The sequence below is a fragment of the Daphnia pulicaria genome, chromosome 1 (assembly GCF_021234035.1).
Source record: "Daphnia pulicaria isolate SC F1-1A chromosome 1, SC_F0-13Bv2, whole genome shotgun sequence".
In the NCBI taxonomy this organism is placed as follows: domain Eukaryota; kingdom Metazoa; phylum Arthropoda; class Branchiopoda; order Diplostraca; family Daphniidae; genus Daphnia; species Daphnia pulicaria.
The window spans coordinates 24,612,487-24,637,439 of record NC_060913.1 but is presented as its reverse complement, the minus strand read 5'-3'; the positions used below and the strand labels follow the sequence as shown (position 1 = coordinate 24,637,439).

General features: G+C 37.8%; 5 protein-coding genes and 2 long non-coding RNA genes across 11 annotated transcripts in view; 5 read left to right on the top strand and 2 right to left on the bottom strand.

Moving 5' to 3' along the window:
* Nucleotides 1-1,639: 1,639 nt before the first annotated feature.
* Nucleotides 1,640-24,953, top strand: part of LOC124314455 (putative ankyrin repeat protein RF_0381) — a 34,348-nt gene continuing 11,034 nt past the window's right edge. Inside the window, exon 1 of the mRNA XM_046779666.1 lies at nucleotides 1,640-1,994. Within this exon, the coding sequence (XP_046635622.1) occupies nucleotides 1,762-1,994 (233 nt within the window). The 5' untranslated portion in view covers nucleotides 1,640-1,761. The remainder of the gene's footprint in view (nucleotides 1,995-24,953) is intronic.
* LOC124314703 lies at nucleotides 4,008-7,100 on the top strand. Its single transcript, XM_046780019.1, has 5 exons — nucleotides 4,008-4,324; nucleotides 4,396-4,904; nucleotides 4,975-5,093; nucleotides 5,229-5,436; nucleotides 5,504-7,100. The coding sequence occupies exons 1-5, from the start codon at nucleotides 4,095-4,097 to the stop codon at nucleotides 6,751-6,753; spliced, it is 2,316 nt and encodes a 771-aa protein (XP_046635975.1). The 5' UTR covers nucleotides 4,008-4,094; the 3' UTR covers nucleotides 6,754-7,100.
* LOC124319396 lies at nucleotides 7,140-8,965 on the bottom strand. The gene is made up of 4 exons (XR_006913095.1): nucleotides 8,582-8,965; nucleotides 8,413-8,510; nucleotides 8,254-8,353; nucleotides 7,140-7,326 (listed from the first exon to the last, which is right to left on the bottom strand). It is a non-coding gene; the product is annotated as an uncharacterized LOC124319396 (long non-coding RNA).
* LOC124315166 (N-fatty-acyl-amino acid synthase/hydrolase PM20D1-like) lies at nucleotides 7,469-11,926 on the top strand. 2 transcript variants are annotated; one of them, XM_046780649.1, is made up of 8 exons: nucleotides 7,469-8,061; nucleotides 8,143-8,393; nucleotides 10,524-10,610; nucleotides 10,683-10,819; nucleotides 10,890-11,085; nucleotides 11,152-11,299; nucleotides 11,361-11,588; nucleotides 11,659-11,926. In XM_046780649.1, exons 1-8 carry the CDS (start codon nucleotides 7,707-7,709, stop codon nucleotides 11,889-11,891), a joined length of 1,635 nt encoding a protein of 544 aa, XP_046636605.1. In that variant the 5' UTR covers nucleotides 7,469-7,706; the 3' UTR covers nucleotides 11,892-11,926. The 2 variants fall into 2 exon arrangements, with proteins under 2 accessions (XP_046636605.1, XP_046636595.1); XM_046780639.1 differs by having other exon boundaries at nucleotides 7,508-8,061; nucleotides 11,152-11,292; nucleotides 11,351-11,588.
* On the bottom strand, nucleotides 11,472-18,573 carry LOC124319461. Of its 4 annotated transcripts, none has more exons than XR_006913174.1 (5): nucleotides 18,244-18,573; nucleotides 18,029-18,127; nucleotides 17,843-17,960; nucleotides 11,648-11,887; nucleotides 11,472-11,597 (listed from the first exon to the last, which is right to left on the bottom strand). It is a non-coding gene; the product is annotated as an uncharacterized LOC124319461 (long non-coding RNA). The 4 variants fall into 4 exon arrangements; XR_006913168.1 differs by having other exon boundaries at nucleotides 11,473-11,597; nucleotides 18,029-18,138; nucleotides 18,231-18,572; XR_006913180.1 differs by having other exon boundaries at nucleotides 11,473-11,597; nucleotides 18,276-18,572.
* LOC124314632 lies at nucleotides 12,318-16,834 on the top strand. The gene is made up of 7 exons (XM_046779873.1): nucleotides 12,318-13,657; nucleotides 13,719-14,224; nucleotides 14,305-14,417; nucleotides 14,495-14,730; nucleotides 14,788-15,305; nucleotides 15,367-15,473; nucleotides 15,540-16,834. Exons 1-7 carry the CDS (start codon nucleotides 13,422-13,424, stop codon nucleotides 16,269-16,271), a joined length of 2,448 nt encoding a protein of 815 aa, XP_046635829.1. The 5' UTR covers nucleotides 12,318-13,421; the 3' UTR covers nucleotides 16,272-16,834.
* LOC124315743 (ribitol-5-phosphate xylosyltransferase 1-like) lies at nucleotides 18,695-20,119 on the top strand. Its single transcript, XM_046781516.1, has 3 exons — nucleotides 18,695-19,441; nucleotides 19,503-19,667; nucleotides 19,738-20,119. The coding sequence occupies exons 1-3, from the start codon at nucleotides 18,804-18,806 to the stop codon at nucleotides 20,117-20,119; spliced, it is 1,185 nt and encodes a 394-aa protein (XP_046637472.1). The 5' UTR covers nucleotides 18,695-18,803.

Genomic DNA, 24,953 nt, shown 5'->3' with positions numbered 1-24,953 from the left:
CGGACGAAAACGATTTTTGGACAGGGGGTTCTTAGACTTAAGGTTTATAGCATATATTTTTTGGGGATTTTTTTGTTCACGCGAACGTCCCTTTTAAATTGGAAGTAAAAGTTTCCGCACAGTCGAGAGGGCCAATAGTAAATCGTACTACTTTGGCTCTCTTGTACTGGACGGAAAATAGGGCTAGGAGAGTTCTTCAGGGCTTAAAAAAAAGAGCATCGTTAGCTCTATAACCTCATCTGCAATGTTGACCCCCATGCCATTTGAGAAATCACTTTAATTTCGATGTGAAAATGAAAAGTTTTCATTTCTCAGTTATTTTCCCTTTGTTCCCCCCTCCCGTAGTTGCCGGTTTTTCCAAATACCGAGATTTTAAATATTAGGGGCAGGGGGAGAAAAAAGACAGGCCATCTCTAGGACCTTTTTTTTAGACTTGGTTTTTGGAAAACCGGCAACTACGGGAGGGGGGAACAAAGGGAAAATAACTGAGAAATGAAAACTTTTCATTTTCACATCGAAATTAAAGTGATTTCTCAAATGGCATGGGGGTCAACATTGCAGATGAGGTTATAGAGCTAACGATGCTCTTTTTTTTAAGCCCTGAAGAACTCTCCTAGCCCTATTTTCCGTCCAGTACAAGAGAGCCAAAGTAGTACGATTTACTATTGGCCCTCTCGACTGTGCGGAAACTTTTACTTCCAATTTAAAAGGGACGTTCGCGTGAACAAAAAAATCCCCAAAAAATATATGCTATAAACCTTAAGTCTAAGAACCCCCTGTCCAAAAATCGTTTTCGTCCGACGAAAACTCGATTTTTAGCGAATTTTCAAAATACCCGTTTTCCCATAAGCTTCTCTCAGCTGTGCGGAAACTTTGTGTAGCTACTGTACATTCTTCAATAGATAAGATAATTATGACTTGAACACCGTTAATTTTTCCAAAAGTCCAATCCATTAAGCCCGCACTGGTTGGTTGTTATGTGTCAACTGCTCTAGTAGTGATAATAGATAACAGTTAAAAAAACTCAGCCTAGCAGGGGCTTAGGTAACTATACCAGAATTTAAATGGGAAGAGAGATCTGTAACGCCCTAAACATCATATATGCCAATATTATAATAAAACCAACATGGTTAAAATCATTGCACTCCGCGCACAAAAAAGGAGCCGAATTTTAATTAATTTCAGTTAGCTTTTGTTTTTGTAAAATTTTGCTATGCGACTTTTAGGGCTATAGTGCGGACAAAGTCTCCGTTACAGCGCTTTTTTTTTTATTTAGAAAACGAAGAAAAATAAATTAAACCGACTGTGGCGTTTAAACGCCACTTATCACCATCACTAGTTCACAATTATTTTTTACAATTAAAAAGAAAATCCCCATATAGGTGTGGAAAATTATGTAAGGTAATTATTATAATATATTTTTTTTAATTGAATAGGGCAAAGTATCTATGGCCATATAGGCCTACAAGAAAATAACAGAAACTGAATGATGAGTTGAAAAAATATGACTGCTATCAAGTGCATGAACCGGCTACAAAGATACCATATCATTTTCCTTTCAAATAGACGAAGATGATAAAAGTAGCTACAGGCACGCAACTTTTTTTTATCTATCTCACGACGTGTTTATCAACGTTATTGTATTAAAAAACTAGTGGGTATAGGTAGGTAATTTTTTAGTTGACATTGTTGTATTTCTCGTTCTAAAGCCCACTCCTTGGGTGAAATTCAAAGTAAACACTGTGAAGTGTTTTTAGCCAAATGGAAGAAAGTTCACTTGTTAACAAGTTGACTATTGATCGTGCGAAGATTTTGGGAACAGGAAAATACGGCATTGTTTATGAAGGCGTTTGGGGTGAAAATCAAGTAGCCATCAAAAGAATTCCTATAGATAATGTCGCGACTAGCAATGAACGAGAAGTGAACGCGCTAAAAAAATTTGACCATGAAAACGTCATCAAATTGCTTCATGTCGAGGAGGACAAAGACTTTAAGTATTACCTAGTTTTGGAATTATAATTTGAAAAATATTTTCGAAAATTTCTTTTTAGATGTTTTGTCCTTGAATTGTGTAAGGCTTCTCTGGATCAACTATTTCTCAAAGAAAATGACCCGAAAAAATACAGTGGCCCAGTGCCGCCAGAAGCAGAAGTCCTACTTCAGTTGGCTAAAGGACTCGAGCATATACACAAAAACGAATTAGTCCATCGCGACATCAAGCCAGAGAACGTCCTCATTTGGGTGAATCCACCAACTAACCAGGTTTTAATGAAATGGGCTGATTTTGGTTTCAGTAAACAAGTCAACGAAAGGGGAACTTTCTCCATGAGTGGAGTGAAGGGAACATTACATTGGTTAGCACCGGAATTATTGGCATTACTGGACGAATATAGTTCTAGTGAAAACGAAATTAAGAAAAGGGGAACCGTCAAGAGCGATGTATTTGCAGAAGGTCTCGTCTTTGGCTACTTCCTTTCGAAAGGGGTTCATCCCTTTGGCACCTCAAGTTATCAAATTCCAACGAACGTACAAAAAAAGAGACCGACTAATCTCCCCGGTAAGTTGTAGGGAAAAGATATATGAAAAACCAATTAGTGGTACAAGAATACTACTACAATTGTGTGTACGTAAATTTCGTTTTTAAATTCATAGAAACAAAAGATATTCGTAAAATAATAGAACAAATGTTACACAAAAAACCAGAGAATCGAATTTCATCATCTGATGTCGTTAATCTACTCATTAACAACCGGGAAATCAGGACGAAAAAGGTAATAACAAGTTGTTTTACTATTACTTAATGTTGGCCAGACTTATTCCTTTTAAATTCCGTCCCAGATGTTCACTTTAGTTGCCAAAAAAGATCCAAGCGTGGAAGAAATAAAAATGCTGGTGCGAGAAGGTGTGGATATCAATGCCAAAGATAAAAAAGGATTGACACCACTATTACAAATGGCGGAAAACAAAAAGGGAAGTGGTAATGCGTTAGAAATAATTAATCTCCTGATCCAAAACGGAGCCAACGTCAATTGACTAGACAGCAAGGGTAAAAATGCTCTCCTTTTATTGTGCGACAATCACCAAAATCATCAAAATGAAAATCTAAAAGAAATTATGGGTCTTCTGATGCAAAGTGGATTAAATGTGACTCCAGAAACGGTCACCTTTTTCAAGGAAAAATACCAGAAAGAAAATCGCGATGAAATCTTGTTATTGCTTGATCAACAACATCCAGATGAACCAGAGACCAAACGAATGAAATTCGAATAAACTTCGGTTTCTTGTATCCTTTTGTTCTGAATTCATTGAATTGAAAGATATCTGACCGTTGTATTCGTCCTTTATTTTATGCAAAATTTTTCTTAGATGTTTAGATTTTAATCGAAAACCGCTGAATGAACAAATCAAACGATCAGCAATTTCTTTTCCAGCAATAATCAGGCATGGAAGAATAAGACTTAATATTCTCGACAACAGCAAAGCGTTGTTAAGCGATGGAACTTTACGCATGTATGATGTATTACCGTTTGTTTTCAAATCTTTCGTCGTCAGGGCAACCCATCATCGTCGTCGCTCGTCTCAGTCTCTTTCATATTTATTTTGGTAACTTAATAATATTTTCAAAGGCGTGGCCGTGCCGATAGCTCGCTATTAATTAAATGAGTCGTGATCACTTGCAGTCACGATTAAGCTTACTACGCTTTACCCGTGTTATGTCTTAATTACAACAAGAAAATCTGGGTGACATAGTCAAATTTTTTATTGGAAACGGAACAAAATTCCACTGCAACCCAAACATCTACGTTATAACGCATTCAACATCGTATGCCGTTATTTAAAGAAAGACATTATAAGTCTTCTCAAGAGAGGGCCAGGTTTGGTCGATTTAATGCAGATAACAGCAATAACAGAAGTTACTGCAACGCATCTCACTCTGTGTACTATCCTTATCATAGGCTAATCCTTATCATAGAAAAAACCCGGTTGATAGCAAGTTTTCTTAGTCGAATGAATAAAGCATACTATAGACACTAGTTATATTTCTCGCATCCTTAAGTGAAGAAGTAAACCCAATTGAGTGTTTTAGAAAAAAAATGGCAGCTAGTTCACCTGTCAATACGTTAACCATAAATCGTGAGAAGATTTTAGGAAAAGGAAAATACGGCATTGTTTATGAAGGTGTTTGGGGTGAAACTAAAGTAGCCGTCAAACGAATTCCTATAGATAATGCCGCGAGCAGTAAAGGAGAATTAAATATACAAATAGCTTTTTATCATGAAAACGTCGTCAAGTTATTCCACGTTGAGGAGGACGAAGACTTCAAGTACTAAAACAAATTGGACAAGCTTGGCGTAAAAATTTCAAGTACAGTATAAAATCTCAACTTTTTTTTAGGTGTTTTGCCCTTGAACTGTGCAATGCCTCTTTGGATCAACTATTTCTTAAAGAAAATGATCCGAAAAAATACCGTGGCCCAATGCCGCAAAAAATGGAAGTTCTTCTCCAATTGGCTAAAGGACTCGAGTATATACACAAAATGGAATTAATACATCGCGACATTAAGCCAGAGAACGTTCTCATTTGGGTGAATCCAAACACTAAGCAGGTTTTGATGAAATGGGCTGACTTCGGTTTCAGCAAAAGTGTGAACGAAAATGGAACTTTCACCATGAGTGGAGTGAAGGGAACATTCAATTGGTTAGCACCAGAAATATTGAAACTAATGGACGAGACCAATTCTGCTGAAACCGAAATTCAGAAAAGAGGGACCGTCAAGAGCGATGTATTTGCAGAAGGCCTCGTCTTTGGCTTCTTCCTTTCGGAAGGGGTTCATCCCTTTATTGGCACTTCAAGTTATCAAATTCCAATGAACGTACGAACGAAAAAACCGGCCTACCTTCCCAGTAAATATGAAAAAACAATTAAACAAAATTACGAATATAAATGTAGTCAAACAGACATTCGTTTTTATAGAAAGGAAAAAAATTCGTAATATAATCATAAAGATGTTAGAAAAAGCACCAGAGAACCGAATTGCATCGTCCAATGTCGTTGCACTGCTCGAAGAAGAAAAGGAGGGAAGGGTAGAAGAGGTACGGTAATAAACGCGTTGTTTTAACAACTATTTATTGACACAAATCACGACAGTCCTAGTCAAATGCTAATAGAACTAATGTCTTGCTTTTATTAATTTTCCTCAAAACTTTCTTTTTAAAAATTCATCACAGATGTTCACTCTACTTAGAGGAAGGCCAAAGGAAACAGAAATAAAAGAACTAATACAAGAAGGCGTGGATATAAACGCGAAAGATCAAAATGGATTGACACCACTACTTCAATTGGTGACATACAAAAAGAATAGTGATTATATTGTAGAAAAAGTTAGTCTCCTGATCAAACACGGGCGAGTCAACGTCAATTCAATTGATAGCAACGGTAAAAAAATGCTGTTCTTTTAAACTGCCAAGTTTTGTTGTTATCATTTATTTTTGGACTGACAAAGGGATCGATATTAACTGCAAAGACAAAGACGGAGACAATGCGCTCACTATATTGTGCCACTATTTTCAAAACGACAATTTAATTGACATCATTCGACTTTTGATTGAAAATGGAATCGAAGTTAATTGCAAAAACAAAGACGGATGGAATGCTCTCACTTTATTGTGCAACTATTATCAAAACGAAAATTTGATTGACATCATTCAACTTTTGATTCAAAATGGAATCGAAGTCAATTGCAAAAACATAGGCGTAAACAATGCTCTCACTTTCTTGTGTGGCACATATGAAAACGAAAATTTAATTGACATCATTCGACTTTTGATTGAAAATGGAATCGAAGTCAATTGCAAAAACAAATACGGAAGGAATGCTCTCACTTTCTTGTGCCGCTATTATCAAAAGGAAAATTTATTTGACATCATTCGACTTTTGATTGAAAATGGAGTCGAAGTCAATTGCAAAGACAACGATGGAGACAATGCGCTCATTTTAGTGTGCAAACATTATCAAAACGAAAATTTAATTGACATCATTCGACTTTTGATTGAAAATGGAATCGAAGTTAATTGCAAAAACAACGACGGAAATAATGCTCTCACTTTCTTGTGCCGCTATTATCAAAACGACAATTTAATTGACATCATTCGACTTTTGATTCAAAATGGAATCGAGGTCAATTGCAAAAACACAGGCGTAAACAATGCTCTCACTTTCTTGTGTGGCACATATGAAAACGAAAATTTAATTGACATCATTCGACTTTTGATTGAAAATGGAATCGAAGTCAATTGCAAAAACAAATACGGAAGGAATGCTCTCACTTTATTGTGCCGCTATTATCAAAAGGAAAATTTATTTGACATCATTCGACTTTTGATTGAAAATGGAGTCGAAGTCAATTGCAAAGACAACGATGGAGACAATGCGCTCATTTTAGTGTGCAAACATTATCAAAACGAAAATTTAATTGACATCATTCGACTTTTGATTGAAAATGGAGTCGAAGTCAATTGCAAAAACTATTGGAACTACGGAAGTAATGCTCTCACTGTGTTGTACCAAAATTGCCAAAAAGAAAATTTAAAAGAAATAATGGGTCTTCTGATGCAAAGTGGATTAAATATAACTCCAGAAACGGTCACCTTCTTCAAGGCAAAATATCACAAAGAAAACCGCGATGAAATCTTGCAATTAATTGATCAACAACATCCAGATGACCCAGTGAGCAAACGAATGAAGTTAGAATAAACATCGCGATAAACATAGGAATAAACATACATTGGAAAACATTGAAAAGCATAGGAATAAACATCGGGTTCTAGTATCTTTTTTTCTGATTGATCATAGAGAATTGGACTCTTTGCCGCTCTTTACTCATCTTTATATCGTTTGGTGATATTGTGTCTATTTAATGAAGAACAATCGATGAAACTTGTCACCCGTTTCGCGTGTTTTTATTCCAAATCATATTGTCGCTACTTTATGTGTCGTTTATATGTTTTAATTAATAAAAATGAAAGAATCAAAAGCCTGGCGGCCGCGTGCTGCCGACGGTTTGACCTATTAGTCTATTACTTGATTGACAGACACGGAAAGGCTTTCTACCTCCACTCTCCGCAGACTGTGCTGGCAAAAACTTCCAAGAGAGAGAAAAGTGCCGGCACAACGCTCCCACGTTCTTCAGCGTCTAAATGGAGCGTGCGGATCATTGGATCACTCTTCTCGGTACCTCTCTCATTCTTCTTTATCTTTCACTCCTTGCGCCTCATGTTCCCTGACATATCCCTGATACCCCCATAGTCCCCCCACCCCACCCTGAAGCTAAAAAAAGCGCAAAGGATAAGATATACAACATTTCTCGTAACATTATCCGCGTAAAGCACCGTAACATAAAATACAGCACGTCCAAAAGGGGATTCAAAAATGTGCCTTGAATTTTGGGATAGTGAATTGCAAACTTATGTCTTCTTAAGAGAATCCACCAAGCTCACAAACCAATTTCTTAACAATTTTGCATTGATATTGGGAATGGGAACCAATTTCAAATAATATTGCCCAATTCACAATTGATGGTCTGCCATCTATTGAGTATTGACAGGTTAAAAAACTGTGTGAATGTATGAATAGATGGCGGGAAGACCAACTCAACAAATGTCAGAAATCGTATCGATAAGTGAAAAGGGCTTCAAAACAATAAACGAATGCAATCTTTGAATCGAAAGATAAGGGAAACTCAATCGTATTCCCAACGCCAAAGAAAGCAGAAAGAGGGACCAGTAGTTAAAATGTGCAGCAAAGTTTTCGTGATTATCGTAGTGGCGGCGTTAAGTCTCATTGCCGTTTTGCTAGGCCTGAACACGGTGACCAGCAGACAGAAGCAATTTCAATGGAATATGAACAGGAAAGATGTGGCGTCACTTCCTCAACTCGACCGAGAAAGAATTCATCAACGCGCAGAACGATTAGCCAAAGCCCTGACCATTCAGACAATTTCCTGGGAGCGTGACGTATTCGAGACCGAGGCTTTGCTCCAACTTCATCAACATCTCAAAAATAGTAAATACCAACGCCATCTCTTTGTCAGATTATCATAAATTTTTGAAAAAATTCCCGCCTAAATTTAAAACGACATCCCAGGTTTTCCTTTACTTCATTCTTCGCCTTCGATTGAAGTAAATGTCATCAACGGATACAGCTTACTTTACAAAATACGAGGAAGTAACGACGATAAAGCTGAAAATGTCCTACCTCCTTACATGTTGGCTGCTCATCTGGATGTGGTCCCGGTTGCAAACGGAACATGGAAAGTGGCTGAGCCCTTTGAAGGACGTATAATCGACGGTGTTATCTATGGAAGAGGAGCATTAGATGACAAAAGTTCTGTAATGGTGAGTTGACTAGTTATACCTTGACTTGGTGGTGGAGGTAACTTTCTTTCAGCTGAACTTCCTCGTGGCAGTAGAGCCTCACAGTGCTACACTGTTTATATTACTCACAATCACTGTCTATATTGCATACAAAGAAGGAAAAACAGATTAGATTCAATTTTAGAAATGTGGAAAGCACAGAAATATACCTGTGAACTGTGATGCACAGTTTGGAAATTTTACAGCGAGAATCCTGAGAATGCTGATTTTGGTGTGTTGGGCTAACTAGTCTGCGGTCTTATTACTCCTTCACTTAGCACAGTATAATATTCTAGTTCAAAGTCTACCATACTGAATCACACAAGCATGGCTTTCACTTTTCCCATAGGATAGAATTTATCAAATTATAGTATTGTGCTTTAGTTGGTTGAGGAGATCATATTTTACATTTTTTTTTACACCAAGTCAAACACTCACAGCCATTTTGATCACTTTTGAACTAATAAGCACTTTAATAAGACCACAGGTAACTATCAAGTATCAACGTCTTCACAGTTTGCAAGTAGCCAAGTGTGCTGTTGCTGTGTAGCATGTGTGTGTGACTGTGTGTATGAAGATCTCTAGTAGAAAACCCGAAACGAAAAGTGATTATGCAAATCATAGCCTACGTAAGTTACGGCCAGTCAATGTACGTTCGCCACTGCAAAAGTTGGGGAAGCTTCCACCCAACCACCCAACCTAGCCAGAAGGCATCCTGTCCTTCTGGCACAGCATTGCCAGTTTTGAAAGGGGATAGCCAAGGAACAATTCGAATTCATACCTTAGCAATTTTTACAGTCTGAGTAAGCAATTAGTAGCCTAGTGGGTATTTATATATAAAGACTGCAGTTCTCAACCCTCTTTTAAATGAATTCCTTAACCAAAAATAGTTATAAAATTTAATTTTTGCAACAGATAATGTCGATAAAAATTATGTATTGCTATAAAAAAGTTTTGCGAGACACCAGATTTGAAGCTCTATCCAGACAAAATAAACTCACATTTTGCTCACAGTCACATATTCTCTTTGGAATTTCAAATATTTAATTGATTTTTTTATTTTCTTAAGAAAAAATAAACATACAGCCTATAAATTAAAAACGCAAAATAATTTGGGGAAAATTGATTGTTAAATTATAATTTAGTAAATTAAATTTCGGGTTAAAAGTTTATACCTTTAATAAACTTTAAAAATCATTAAGACCCTAATGATTGCGCATGGTGTAGTGGTTAGCGCATCGGTTATATAACTTCCATAGTCTCGGCCATAGGTAAAGGTACTTCTTTCATAACTACTTGTGAGTTTTGTTTAGCGCTTTAGATTCGGTAATGCTGACACCAGGCGTTTAGAGCACAGAACAGAGCTTGTTAAGGTTTCGTTACGGGCACAATTATATTGAGTCGTTATCATCTAGCAGGAATGTACCTAGTTATGTTTTTTAGTCAACATTTTGGTGCTTCATAGCATGTTTAAATTGTTTATTCAAGTAGGATTCTCATTAGAGTAGTATTAGGTTCAAACCTGTGCAGGTCTTTATCCATTTTTAATCATTTTTCCTTGTTTTTCCTATATTTTTAAAATGAAATGATGGAGAACCTAGATTCTGTAAAAAATGCGAGTTTTTTCTCATTTTTAAAAACAAAATCTGAATTTTTTTTTTTTTTCTAAGTCCTTGCCAAAGAAAAGTCCTTGGTTAAAATGAAAAAAAACTCGCATTTTTTACAGAATCTAGGCATTCCATCATTTCATTTTAAAAATTTAGGAAAAACAAGGAAAAATGATTCGAATCGTTCCTTGGCTATCCCCTTTCAAAACTGGCAATGCTGTGCCAGAAGGACAGGATGCCTTCTGGCTAGGTTGGGTGGTTGGGTGGAAGCTTCCCCAACTTTTGCAGTGGCGAACGTACATTGACTGGCCGTAACTTACGTAGGCTATGATGCAAATTGCAAAATGTATAGAGATGCAACGTTGCAAACTATTTTTTAAGTTAACTATTTTGAAAATATGTATTTTTTATTATTTTTCTTCAGGCTTTTTTTTCATCAAATGAAAGATTTTTAAATATAATTTCTGGTAGTTTTTTATTTCAACAAATTAATAATATTTTACAGGGAATTTTGGAAGCAGTAGAATTTCTCATCGAAAACAACTACACTTTTCAAAGGACCTTCTACATCGGCTTCGGACACGACGAGGAAGTAATTATTTTTGTTGATTATATACTATTTTGTATGTATTAAAATAACGTTTCAATTGAATGAAATTTGAAGGTTTCAGGGTTTGAAGGAGCCGGGCATATCGCAAAACATTTTAAAAGCACAGGAGTCGATCACTTGGATTTCGTCTTGGATGAAGGCTATTTCGTTCTGGAAGATTTGGTAGAGGGTGTAGACGAGCTGGTCAGCGTGTATGAATAACAAATCATTTTAGAAAAATTATAGGCTGATTGATTTTTTAAATTAAACCATTTTTTACAGGATTGGTGTCACAGAAAAAGGTTTCGCCACACTCGAATTGAATGTTGAAATGAGCCCAGGTCACTCGAGTATTCCTCCTAAAGAGACAGCCATCGGTGTTTTAGCCAAGGCCGTGTCAGCCCTGGAAACAAATCCACACCCATCAATGTTTGGCAACGGTCCTGAAATGGATTTCTTTTCCTACATATCACCATCGGTAAATGGAGCCCTGCAACATATTAAGTAACTAAACAGAATGTAATCCACACTGTGATTACACTAGGCCAATATTGGACATAGCGTCATCTTCTCCAACTTGTGGCTCCTGTCGCCTTTGCTTTCAGAGATCCTGGCTCGAAATCCTGTCACCGACGCCATACAAAGAACAACCACAGCTGTGACCATCATCCAAGGAGGATACAAAGTTCGACTTCCTAATAAAATAACATTAGATTGAAATGATATTTTCTTTGTTATTTTAGCACAACGTTATTCCAGGCAGCGCATCGGCCACGGTCAACCACCGAATCCATCCGGCAGACAGTCTGGATCAAGTGATTGAACACAACCGTCGAGTAATCAACGATCCTCGGGTTCACATTAAAGTGGTCGACTATTATCCTCCAACACCCATTTCGCCTTATGGACAGGATGTTTCGCCTTTTAATTTGATTGCGAGTTCCGTCAAACAAATTTACCCTTCGAGTGTCATCGCTCCAGGTTGTATAACTATTAGTCAACATTAAATTAATAGTTCCACATAAAAAAAATGCTCTTACCTCCTTTGCAGCTTGTTTACCCGCCAACACGGACCTTCGGCGTTATGTCGAACTGTCGGACCATCTCTACCGCATCACGCCGACGGTTTTGACACCAGTGACACGAGGCGGGATTCACGGCGACGACGAACAGATCACCGTCGAGCATTATCACAATTTTATTCGATTTTACGTCGCCCTTATGCTCAATGCTGATCAACCTGTAGGCGGTCACTCGGCCAGCCGCCACCACAGAGAACTCTAAAAAGAAATAATAAATAAAAGATTAGTTCCAAACTATGTCTCGTTGTATTCCATGACTATTTACGGGGCTAGGGAATTTAACATTTTTACCTGTCTGAATTATCTTCTTTGGTGATACACAATGGCTCAGGTAAAAGCGCATGGGCTTACCACCATTTTTCCAGCAAGATGTAGGTATCATGAGATGTGTATACAAATGTCAAAGAAAGTTACTTTGCTGCCGACATGCATTTAATTTGGCTTTTTATTCTACTTATAGCGAGTAATTACTATTCTCCTCCCTTTACCTGAGGGGTGAGGGGAACTCGGCAAAGTTTTCAGGAGGAAAATCCCCTTGCGTTTAATGGCAAATTTGTATTTCAAATATGATTGCCTAGGCTTTTTAAAAAGATACATCGATCCTTTGCAGGAACTTAGATGACAAATGCTATTAACAGTTACATCAAAGAAACGCTAGCTGAACTATGAGAAAAGTGTTAATTGGGATAGGAAAATAATCGCAATTTTGCATGGCTGGCAGCCAATTGCTTATTCTAATGGGTTTCCTGGTAATAGATCTTTTGGCAAGTCACAACAATGCTTGCAGAAGCAACGTGGAGTTTTTGATATAATAAGGGTTTTCCTTATAGTTGCGATGATGCACAAAAACAGATCGGAGGGTTGTCTGAATTATTTTTCTTGACCGGATTTGATCTTATCTTGACCTGATTCCCGTATAGCTTACCGATAGAGACCCGATAGAGACACATCTAGATAATTATTAACATTTTTTTCTTAATTAGTTTTAACACTCTTAATCAAAGGATACAAATTGTACTTGATATTTTTTTGTTTTTAACATCTTGAAGGAATCAGGCAGACGTTATAAACGTAACTTTCGCTAACCTATCCACTATCCTGAACCCGATTAAACCGACACGTGACATTCCGATTAAGGAGTGAGAGGTAACCACTGCTTGTGTTTCCTGGTACTTTTTCTTACCGAGTCACTTTAGTTACTACTAAATATCGTCAATGGCGAGTGTTATGTTACTGGTTCCCCGCTAGAGGACCGTGTCTGCAAGAGAAACCTTGGTCAACGACGGCCTCAGTCTCGCTTGCGCTTTCGTGCAACACGGAAAGTTATTTGACAATCGCAGACGGATTTTACAGGTCAACCACCCTATATAACCCGAAAAACTGTCTAAAACCAAATGCGATAAAAAATTGGTCTTTGGTTACTCCATGTTTATAACACTCTGATATGTCTACCCGTTTTTCCAGTTTTTTGAATTTTTTATTTTAGCCAACCTGATCCCAGACGCGATAAATCCGACTACTAGGGCCACATACCTACCTGAGACACAAGTTTTGAGCAGGTTTTCGTTAAAAATAAGGAGAGAAATTTGTCCATATTTTCGGAGTGGCATCACTGTAACTTAACGATGATCCCAGCATCACGTTATTAACTGTGCTGCGTCATTCTGTGCCACGCCTCAGTCTTTTTCATTACAACACATTCTCTCATTTCATTCGATTTCAAAAGTGAATTATGTCTCTTGAAGAACCGAAAAAAAAAATGGAAATACAACGCGAAGCAATCTTAGGGCAAGGAGGATATGGAATCGTCTATAAGGGTTTTTGGGGTCCGAATCGCATAGCAGTGGCCATCAAGCGACTTCAGCTGGTGCATCTTGACAGCAGCGAAAAAGAAGAGGAAGCACTTCAAAACTTGAAGCATCCAAACATCATCCAAATTTATCACGCCGAAAACGACACAGATTTCAGGTAACAAATCACGATAAAGTTTCAACTGTACTAGATAAGAATATTCGATTCATTCTGTTAGATATTTTGCGCTTGAACTGTGCGAAGCCTCGATGGACAAATTATTCCTGCAAGACGACGATTCCAAAAAGTGTCGCAGGCGAATGCCACCGCGAGAAGACGTTCTTTATCAATTGGCCCAGGGATTAAAATACATTCACGAAATGGGAATGATCCACCGTGACATCAAGCCAGAAAACGTCCTCATCTGGGTGAATCCAAAAAATGATCAAGTTTCAATGAAATGGGCAGACTTTGGACTTAGCAAAAAAGTCAACGAAAGAGGAACTTTTACCATGAGCGCAATAAAAGGGACCGAAAAGTGGTTCGCACCTGAAATACTGAAAATGATAGAACATTCAGAAGGAAGTACATCGTCTTCACGTCAGCGAGGAACAGTCAAGAGCGATGTTTATGCTGAAGGCCTCGTCTTCGGTTATTTCTATCTAGACGGTGAACATATTTTCGGGAATAGCCAAACGGACATAGCTAATAACATAATGAAGAATAATCTCGTAAATATCAGCAGTAAGTGTTTTTTTTTTCAATTTTCGTAATGCGTCCAATTATCCATTAATCGATGAAAAATTAATTAAAATTCTTGATAGAAATTCAACCTGCGCACGTTCACGATCTCATCGTGAAAATGTTGGCCAGCGATCCAGATAAAAGGATCACTTCTTCGGAAGTTGTTGTACTTTTGGAAGAATATAGAAATCAGGTTAGAAAACTAAAATAGAAAATGTATTTTTCATAAAATTAATAAATTGGTCATGGAACCCTTATGATGGTGATTAGGGGAAGAAAGTTGTGCAACCTGGCAGCATGTTGGAAATTGATCATGGAAAGATTTTGGAAAAGTCAGGATATGGTATTATCTTTGAAGGTGTCTGGGGAACGACTCGCCTTCCAGTGGCAGTCAAGCGGATGCAATTAATCCACGTACTGGGCAAGAAACAAGAAGAATTCTGGCTTAGTCTTAGTCACGACAATGTTGTCAAACTGTTTCACGCAGAAAATGACTCAAAATTCAGGTATATCTATATAATAAAGTATGATTGGACTCAAGTTATTGGTTAATTTGAATCAAGATATTATGCGCTGGAGTTGTGCCAAGCATCGATGGATCAGATTTTTCTGAAAGATGGGGATCCCAAAAAATACGGCGGACCAAAGCCTCTAGCCGAAGAAGCTCTTTACCAGTTGGCCAATGGACTGGAGTACGTTCACAAAATGAAACTCATCCACTGTGACCTGAAGCCCAAAAACGTTCTACTGCTGACGGGAAATTCGTCGACTGTTGTTATGAAATGGACGAATTTTAGTTTAAGTAAACAAGTCGACGAAAATGGAACTTGCCTCATCAATGAAATCAAAGGAGGATTTGAATGGCTAGCACCTGAAATTTTACAAATGCTCGAAAACGAAGAGATTAATCAATCTGAAAATCAGGCAACATTGCTGCGGGAATGCAACACATTCAAAAGCGATGTCTTTGCCGAAGGACTTGTTTTCGGATATTTTCTTTTAGAAGGACTTCATCCGTTTGGTTCAATCGGCTGGAAAATTCAAGCTAACATTAATAAATACGATGCGGTTAACCTGAAAAGTAAGTTAGAGTACCTTTTAATCTTTCACTGTTCATTTGTAACGGTATTTTCGACTCTTAGAAATCGAACCTTCACCTCTTTCTGAGTTAACTTTGAAAATGTTGACCCACAAACCGGAAGATAGAATGACGTCATCGGACGTCGTTAAAGAATTGAACGATATCAGGGTAAATATATTAAGCAGAAATAACATAATATGGATAATAATATAACGCAATCATTTCCTTTGATAGAAACTTCGATTTAAGGAAATGGAAAAGACACTATTTGCATTGTGCACCAAACCAACTCCAAATTTAAAGAAAATGGAAAATTTAGTGAACCAAGGCATCAGCGTTAATTGCCGCAATCAACAAGGATTAACTCCACTGCTGCAGTTATTAGCCAATGGGGAAGCGTATCATCGAGAAAATTTCGTCGACATTATTCGCTATTTTGTAGCAAAGGAAATCGACTTGAATGTTACAAACGCGTACGGAGAAACCGCCCTTCTCAAACTGATTGTCCAGTATCCAAAAGACGATTTGATCGACATTGTTAAACTTTTCATCGACAACGGCATCGACATTAATTGCAAAAACAAATACGGCACTAACATCCTGCATTATTTGTGCGAGTACTATTTGCATGATAATTTAATTGACATTATTCGACTTTTGATTGAACAGAAAGTCGAAATCAATTGCAGTCACGATTACGGATACAACGCTTTGCCTGTGTTGTGTCGCAATTACAACAAAGATAATCTGTTTGACGTAGCCAAACTTTTGATTGAAAACGGAATCGAGGTCCACTGCAACCCAAACAACGACGGTAATGCCCTCAACATCGTCTGCCGATATTATAAGAAAGACAACATGATTGACATCATCCAACTTCTAAGTTCGAAAAAAGGAGGTGAACATAGTGGCAGCAGTTTACCAAATGGTTCATCGACAAAAGCAACTAAAAGAAGACACGAATGAGCAAGTTTTTCGTTTAACATTATAAAGTTAAGTGAAAAATTATCTGTTTGAATGATTTTCTTTGGTTTGATTGCTTTGTCTGCAAAACTGCTATCTGATAGGGCCATACAATAAAATTAAATGGAAATCCAAGTCGTCTTTTGTTTTGTTAAAAGTCGGGCTTAGGAACTCACAAAGTTCAATCAATTTAACAACACAAATTCAGGGACATAGCCTAGCACCGACGAAATTGTTGAAGATTGACAACTCAACGATAGAGTGACAACGATAAAGTAGATTTTATTTTCAAGTTGATGGGGGTAATTTCAAAAAATTCTTCATCCAAATAGCATCGCCAATCTTGTCCTGAAGGCATCAGTTATCACTATATCCCTGCTGTTGAACTACCATAAAAGTCGAGTCCCTCTCTCTTTCCTCTCTCTCTGTCGGTCGTCTCATTGCTGGATGAAAGAACATACAAGATGGTAAATATTCTCATCTTTTGATATGACGTTAAAGCTATTAAATTTAAGAAAGAACTTTGAACATTTTTTGTGTAGATATTTTGTTGTTGCGCGATGGACCCCGCGATGGACCAAATGTTTTTGAATGAACTGCGAAAAATTGGATATGCAAAATAAGTCGATTTTCTTTTTAATTAGAGTAAAATTTCGCCTTCAAATGTTTCAATCAGTTGGAGGGTTTTTTGCTTCAAAGTTTAGGCAATAAAGGAGAAGGCGACCAAAAAGAATAAAATAGAGTCAACCCACAACAAACTGCATGGCAGGGGTCACCGGCGGTTCTTTTCATCAAAGCGAAATAAAACAAAAAACAACAACAGGATCAATAAATTCTGATTGCCTTTCAACGGGGGGGGGGACTAGGGGACAACAAGAATAATCAGGGTTCACAGTTTGGTGTCAAGACCACAACAAGACCCTGTCAAGACCGCATTTAACCGTTTTTACCTGCGTTTTTTAGTGCGAATCACACGATGCACCGCCATCTACCGAACAATTACTGTAACTATTTGAATAAATGGCGCGAAGACCAATTCAACAGATGTCTGAAATCGGATCGATAAGTGAGAGCTTTTTTATAAAAAAAGAAGGCCATCTTCGAGAGAAATTCAGAGAAACACAATTGTCGACGTCAAAGAAGGCAGAAAGAGACACCATAAAAGTTTTTCCGTTTTACTAGACCTAAACACGTGAACAGCAGTCAGACACAATTTCAATGGGAAGTGAACAGGAAAGATGTGGCGTCACTTCCTCAACTCGATCGAGAAAGAATTCATCAACGTGCAGAACGATTAGCCAAAGCCCTAACCATTATTCAGACAATTTCCTGGGAGCGTGATGTATTCGAGACCTTGCTCAAACTTCATCAACATCTCTAAAAAAGGAAATATCAATGCCATCTCTTTGTCAGATAATGATAACAGAATCGAAAAAACCCACCTTAATAAAACGATAACTCAGGTTTCCCTTTATTTCATTCTTCGCTTTCGATTGAAGTAAATGTCATCAATGGATACAGCTTACTTTACAAAATTCGAGCAAGTAACGACGGTAAAAATGAAAATGTCCTACCTCCTTTACATGCTGGCTGGCTGCTCATCTGGATGTCTGGATGTATTTCCGGTCGACATCGCAACGGGACTTGGAAGGTGGCTGAGCCCTTTGAAGGACGTATCATCGACGGTGTTATCTATGGAAGAGGAGGCTGAGGAGCATTAGATGACAAAAGTTCAGCTATGATGAGTTGACTTGTTATACCTTGACTTGGTGACTTGACTTGGGATAAGTTTCTTCCAGCTGAATTTTCTTGTTGCAATAGTGCCTCACAGTGCTGCAGTCACCATCTAGATTCCATAACTAGGAAAAGTCTAAGATAAGATTTAATGAAGAGATGGGAAAAACAAAGAAATCTAAAACACGTGTGGCAATTGACAGCTTGGAAATAGTACAATTAGATTACTGAGCATGCTGACTTCGGTATGATGGCTGTAGTCTGTGGTCTTACTCTTTTACTTGGCACACTGCAAAATTCAGGTTATAAGTCTACTATACTGAATCACACTTTCATTTTTCCTTGTGATAGGATGATTCAATTAGTATGGTGTTTGAAAAAACCACCTTTTACATTTATTAAACACAACTTAGGCAAGAACTCACAGCCATTTCTTACCAGTTTTCAACTATTTAAACGAGAACATTAATTCAACTAAGTCTAAGACAACAGTTAACTATCCCGTCTTCACAGTTCACAGTTCTCTACTCACAAGTGTGTGGCCATATGGATAAAGATTTCTTCTAGAAAACCAAAAAGCCAAGCCAAGCATTGACAGTATAGCAGACGACGCCAAAAGCTTTTTCTGTTTACCTTCTTCCTGCTGTTAAAAAAACGCTGTCATGCGTTCAAATTTCATATATTGAAACACAATAAGTATTCATTTCCGCCAAAAGATGCTACGCCCAAGAAAACAAAAAGCATTCGAAAGTAAAAATTCAACCATTCGTAAACGAACTCTTCAACGTATTGCCGCCCGAGATGACGTTCTCTGTGAAATACCGTGCAGTCCGTGTTTGTATAAAATATCTGGCGCCCTTTATTTTGTTGAATTGCGCCGTTCTATTTTGGCTGCGCAATCTACGTGGAAATGAAGCGCCGATAGAATCCGCTGACCAGCTGCAAAAATTTGAATCTCGCATTTCCTGGAGCAATAACGTCGTACCCACAACAGCGGCAGCCAGCACATTCTTCCAAGTAGATATTCAAAGCAGAGCCCCTATTGGTGAATATTTATGGAATCATTTAATTGGAGGGAAGAAAGAGCTTTTATCACATCAACTTATTTACAAGGGTACCAAGACTGTGAATGGGATCAATTTCACTTTCCAGTCAGGAAAATCAGAAATCATTTCTTACAGTCCTAATCTTGTTTTAATCATTGATGGCTCGTCATCTCAGCTGAAACAGGAGAAAATGTGGCTTAATGACATACTCATTTCTCATACACCAAAGACCCTTTTTCTAGTAATTTTAGGAGATGGCAACTGCAGTAAAAATCAATGGATCATTCCCTATTTATCTTGCAACGGTGGATCGATTGACGCAGTATTTATAGTGCGAGACAAATTAATAACAGATGAAAGCGAAATCTTTCAATGGCCTCTCGGAGTAGCAACGTAATATACTTAATTTTAATCGAGCGATTTATTCTTGTAGTTTAATCCATTTTTAACTTAGACACCGAGACTTCCCTTTATTCTTTCCCGACGAAATCGACATCCTGTCACAAAGACCTTTTGTTTGCAACTTTTTCGGTACCGCCAATACTAAAGGAGCTGCGATTCTTCGATTATTCAAGGAGTTGAATCTCGAGAGTCTGTGCTATTTGAAGATGAGCAACACGTAAAAATATGAAACTAAATCAATTTTATCCGATTTAAAAAAAACTCACGTAACAATCGATCCTTTTTAGTACGGGATTCGATGGCGATTACATTCAAGCTGTATCGGATTCTGATCTCACACTTTGTCCCGCGTCCGAACTTGGCAGCTCTGCTGAGAGCTATTGCATTTACGAGGCCTTTTCTCTTGGCAGCGTTCCAGTCGTCGAAGAAGACGTCGCAGTGGACAATTGTGGCGGGGATCCCCTTCGTCTCCTAAAACAACACAACGCTCCTTTTATACTTGTGGAATCCCTTGACGACGAGTTGGGTGACGTCATTGCTAACGAGTCTAGAATGAACCTGCAAGAAAAGATCGCTAGAAGGGCAACTGTTGTTAACTGGTACGCCAACTTCCGGCATCATATGGCCAGCCAATTCATCCGGGTCCTTAAGGCACACATAAATCATTGATAAATTTTAAAAAGTTTGTAATGAAATCAAAATTGTATTAGTACCATTTACCATATAAATTGACGATACTAATTCTACATACAGTTAGGAAAGCGTAAATGTTATTCCTATTATGATTACACGGTTTCTAATTCATTCTATCAATGCTCCAAGCTTCTATAAATGAAAGCAAGACACATGAATATAATATGAGATGTATATGAAGTTTGAACAAAGTGCATAAATAAGTATCAGTGATCGGATATTTATTTAGACGGGAGAGCATTTTAAGCTACTTAAGCTAGGTCTGGGCAAATAGTAGCGTTATCTTTTATTCAGCTTCACTATAATTCCTAAAAAAAATTAAGAGATGAGATACATACAAAAGTGGTTGAAAGTGGGTTAATTGAATAGGGCGTCACTTTGGAATATGTGTTATTTCTCTACGCTGCACTACAGGATCTTATTTCTAGTATTTTCGCAAAAATATCATCATTAAAAAAAAATTTCTTAATATTGCGATTAGATTAGAAATTAAAAATTAATTAATTAACAATTAAATTAATTAGAAAATCTTAAAATGTACATAATTTTTTTATTTACTAGTAAAGGAGAAGAGTGGGTGAGTTGAATAGGGCGTCACAATCTAACGTGCGCTCTATAAGACTAGGGTTCAACTCCCCTAGGGGGCAACTTTAGTTGCTCACACACCCGCTTGGGCGCCACTGTAAAATCTCGATATAAATCTAGCGATTCTAGACAGAGGTCCCGTTCGCGGGTATAGGCTCAGATTAGAATCCCAATTGGTTATCAGGTGCTGAAGGTGTAATGCCGGATGGAGCTTGATCTAAAGTCATACTAGAGGGTCGGTCCGAATATACGCTATTCGTTAAGACGAATGGGTCCATCTGTTGTGTGATGTGTAGGCCATAGAGGGTACAATCATGCCGGTGTTTAACGCCATCATCTGGCGACTCATAGAAGACTGTTTCTTCAGAAGCAAACATTCGCAGGTACGTAATATGACGCTCGACCTAATACCGAGAATAAATGTGATGTCTCTCATTTTAATTATCTTAATTGCGGGATCCTTTTTTCTCCCCTTTATTTATTAAATATTTATCTTTATTTATTACCTGTACGGTACACGTAATAGAAATACTAACAACACTAATTATCGCAATATTTAAATAGAAAGAAATCAAGAAATCAAAATTACGGTACTACGTCAAACACTACTCATTATTATAAAAAAATCAGTCAGTACCTCATTTGATTTGACTAAAATTTGTTACGTTCAACCACCGGATCCATCCGGCAGACAGTCTGGATCAAGTGATTGAACACAACCGTCAAGTAATCAACGATCCTCGGGTTCACATTAAAGTGGTCGACTATTATCCTCCAACACCCATTTCGCCTTATGGACAGGATGTTTCGCCTTTTAATTTGATTGCGAGTTCCGTCAAACAAATTTACCCTTCGAGTGTCATCGCTCCAGGTTGTATAACTATTAGTCAACATTACATCAATAGTTACAAATAAAAATAAAGGTCTTACTTGTTCCTTTGAAGCTTGTTCACCCGCCAACACGGACCTTCGACGCTATGTCGAACTATCGGACCATCTCTACCGCATCACGCCGACGGTTTTGACACCAGTGACACGAGGCGGGATTCACGGCGACGACGAACAGATCACCGTCGAGCATTATCATAATTTTATTCGATTTTACGTCGCCCTTATGTTCAATGCTGATCGACCTGTAGGCGCGGTAACTCGGTCAGTTGTCACCACAGAGAGCTCTGAAAATAAATAAAAAATAAATTATTATTTCAAAATATTTTTTCGTTGTACTCCATGACTCTTATCTTCTATCGCTCCCGAAATGAAATTTAACCTATAATAAGTTGTAGCACATCTCTGACAATGCAGGTTGATTTTATGAAGCACAATACGGTAGATGCTAACATTTTAAAAACATTGGCTGTTGTGAACGCGCGTGAGACCTTTTGAAATAATTTAAGAAAAAAAAACTAAATTACTAATAATAGGTTGTAGGGATTTTCCGCACACTATTCATTTGGAAAATGTTTAGGAAAATAATAAATCAAACGATTTGTGGTGCGACTCTTTGATTGGAAAAGGGCTGTTAATCAGCCTTAATCGATAAGGTGGAATCAGAAGTAAAAGAGTTTGAGGTTTTACTGAGGAAGAACAGTAAATTGTTAAGAAAAGTTAAAGCTATATTTACCTGTAGTTGTAATTTTTCTATGTCATCAGCAAAAAATGATATTGAACTTTAAAACATTGTCGAATGTCGTCCATTGGCGGCGGACCTATAGATCTCTCCTTGGATCTGTGGCAAATTCATCAAATACGATAAATAAATATCCATTTTTTCTCATTGTACTCCATGACTCTATTTCAGGGGATAGGGGATTTTAAATTCACCTGCCTAATAAATAACCTTCATTGGAATTTGGAAATACCCAATGGATCACGTAAAAACCCACGGGTTAACTGATTATTGCAATAGATTTTGATAAAGCACATCTAACTAAACCAACATCTCCCATCGACCTATATTTTTATATAAATAGGGACTATTTATTTGTTGCTACAGACGCTTAAATTGAGGGACACAATTTTTACACTAAAGCTCCAGCTTTAAGGCTTCTATCTTTTAAGCACAAAATGAGCAAGAATTTTCTGCAACTATTCTTGCTGACCCTAATCTTTTGCTGGGTCGGTAGTGTTCCAACATCGCTAAGAGAAGGCGATTCAAAAGGTAGGCTAGTTAAAAGAATAAAAGTTTTTTTTTAAAAAAAAGCCCAAATGATCATTTTGCTTCTTTGAATTTTTTGACGACTTTTTGAAGATTTTTGCCCAAACTTTTTGCTAAACGAAACGTCGATCCCTTGCTGGAACTTGGATGCAAAATGCTATTGTTTCTCTACAGGAAAGGTAAAAAAAAATGTAGAAAAGGTCCCGATGAAGAAAACTTAATTGTTATAAATTATTGTCTCAACAGCTATATGTTTGGGAAGCTGCAGATAGAACTTGCCGAAAAGGAGGTTGTCGAAGATGTAATTCATGTAGACGAAACTACCAGGCGCGTTGCTGTTCACCGGGACGTCCGGGACACCAATTAGAATAATCAATTGGCTGGAACGGCTCGACAGTAGCCCACTCCCATCGATTGTTACCTTCTTGGGAGTACCTTCCTGCAATCCAGTAATAGTCGTTACTCAGTTCTAGAAATGACAATCACAAAGAAAAAATGATCGATTAAAGGTTAATCCAAATCTGAAGTTATTGACTTATTGACATTGTTCACACTCACACCTTGCGTTGACGAATTCAGCACCCCCATCTTATTCGTATGCGAATCAATGGACGAAGTGTCAGTCACAACATCTTCCACTTCCAGAACAACAACAACAATTTTCGACAGCACAACTCCGGAAGTCACTGCAACAACCGAGCGCACAACAACAGAAGCTGAGACAACAAAAAATCAAGAAACAAGTACCACAGAAAAAGAAGCAACTACAAATCAAGAAATAACTACAACTGAAATAACAGCAACATCACCCACGACTTATTCTCCTAGTTTAGTTTGCCCACTTTGCCCTGAGCCAAATGGTAACTTTGAAATTCCCGGGAATTGCACGTCTTTTTACAATTGCACTAACGGAGTGGCTACTGTTGAAGTAATTCTTTTTTTTCTGATTTGTACAATATTCGCATCTTTCTAATTACAAAATTATCTTCTCCAAATAGAACTGCCCACCAGGCACGGCTTTTAGTCCGGATTATGGCGCATGCGATTATCCTTTTAACGTCCCTGGGTGTTCCCTTGTAATTATCTTTTCCATTCTTTTAAACTAAAAATAGGAAATAATTCGAATTAGTTATTACAGGCTAAAGAAGAAGAAAGATACCAACTACTGTGCATCGATTCAAGTTTGCAGTGTCTCGACATTGGAAATTGGCCCCACCCGACTCGATGTGATTATTTCGTCTACATTTGCTACGGCGACCGGGCGGCTGCCAATAAGCTTACCGCTCACCTCTGGCAATGCAGGAGTGACTTTCTTTACGACGCACAACATCGCACATGCCGGAATTCAAAAATCGCCGACTGCGGTGACCGCGCATGAGACCCAATCAAATAATTTAAAACAACTAAATGTGTCTCAATAGTAAAACGTTTGGAAAAAACTGAAAATACAATGTGACAAGTGGATTGGAAAAAGACAATATTATTCTACTTGATTCGATAAAGCGGTAGAACCCAAAATAAAGTTATTAAAGGGCTATACAAAGTATACAGAATGCTAATCTTGAACGGCTATCTGTGAAAAAGATATACGCTACTTACGATAAGTTATTTTACCGTGATCCAAGTTCTTTCTCAATTAAATCAATATTATTTCGCACCTGAAAATCTGTTACTGGGCCATCCGTAATCCTCTCGTCATTTTACTATCCATCTTTTCAGTGATTAAACGGATATAGCCTAAATAGACGGTAGTTGTGACAGCTTCGTCTAAAATTCTCCCACTGATTATTAATGCTTTCGATCCATTAGTGGATAAGCGGATACAGTAGCTCGACACCTTTCAAAATATCGGTGCAAGCTAAAAGCCTCTATAGAAGCATAGCTGTGTACTATTTCGAAAGAATAAACTACACCGGAACTTCAGCAGAACTCCGACACAGGTGCAACCGATTTTTAGGCAGATGTGCATTATTAGTCAACGGAAGCCTCAAACTTTTGAAGATATTAATGGTACACAACTGTGTTACTGTCAGTAATACCTTCAAATGCGTGGGACGGTCACAATCA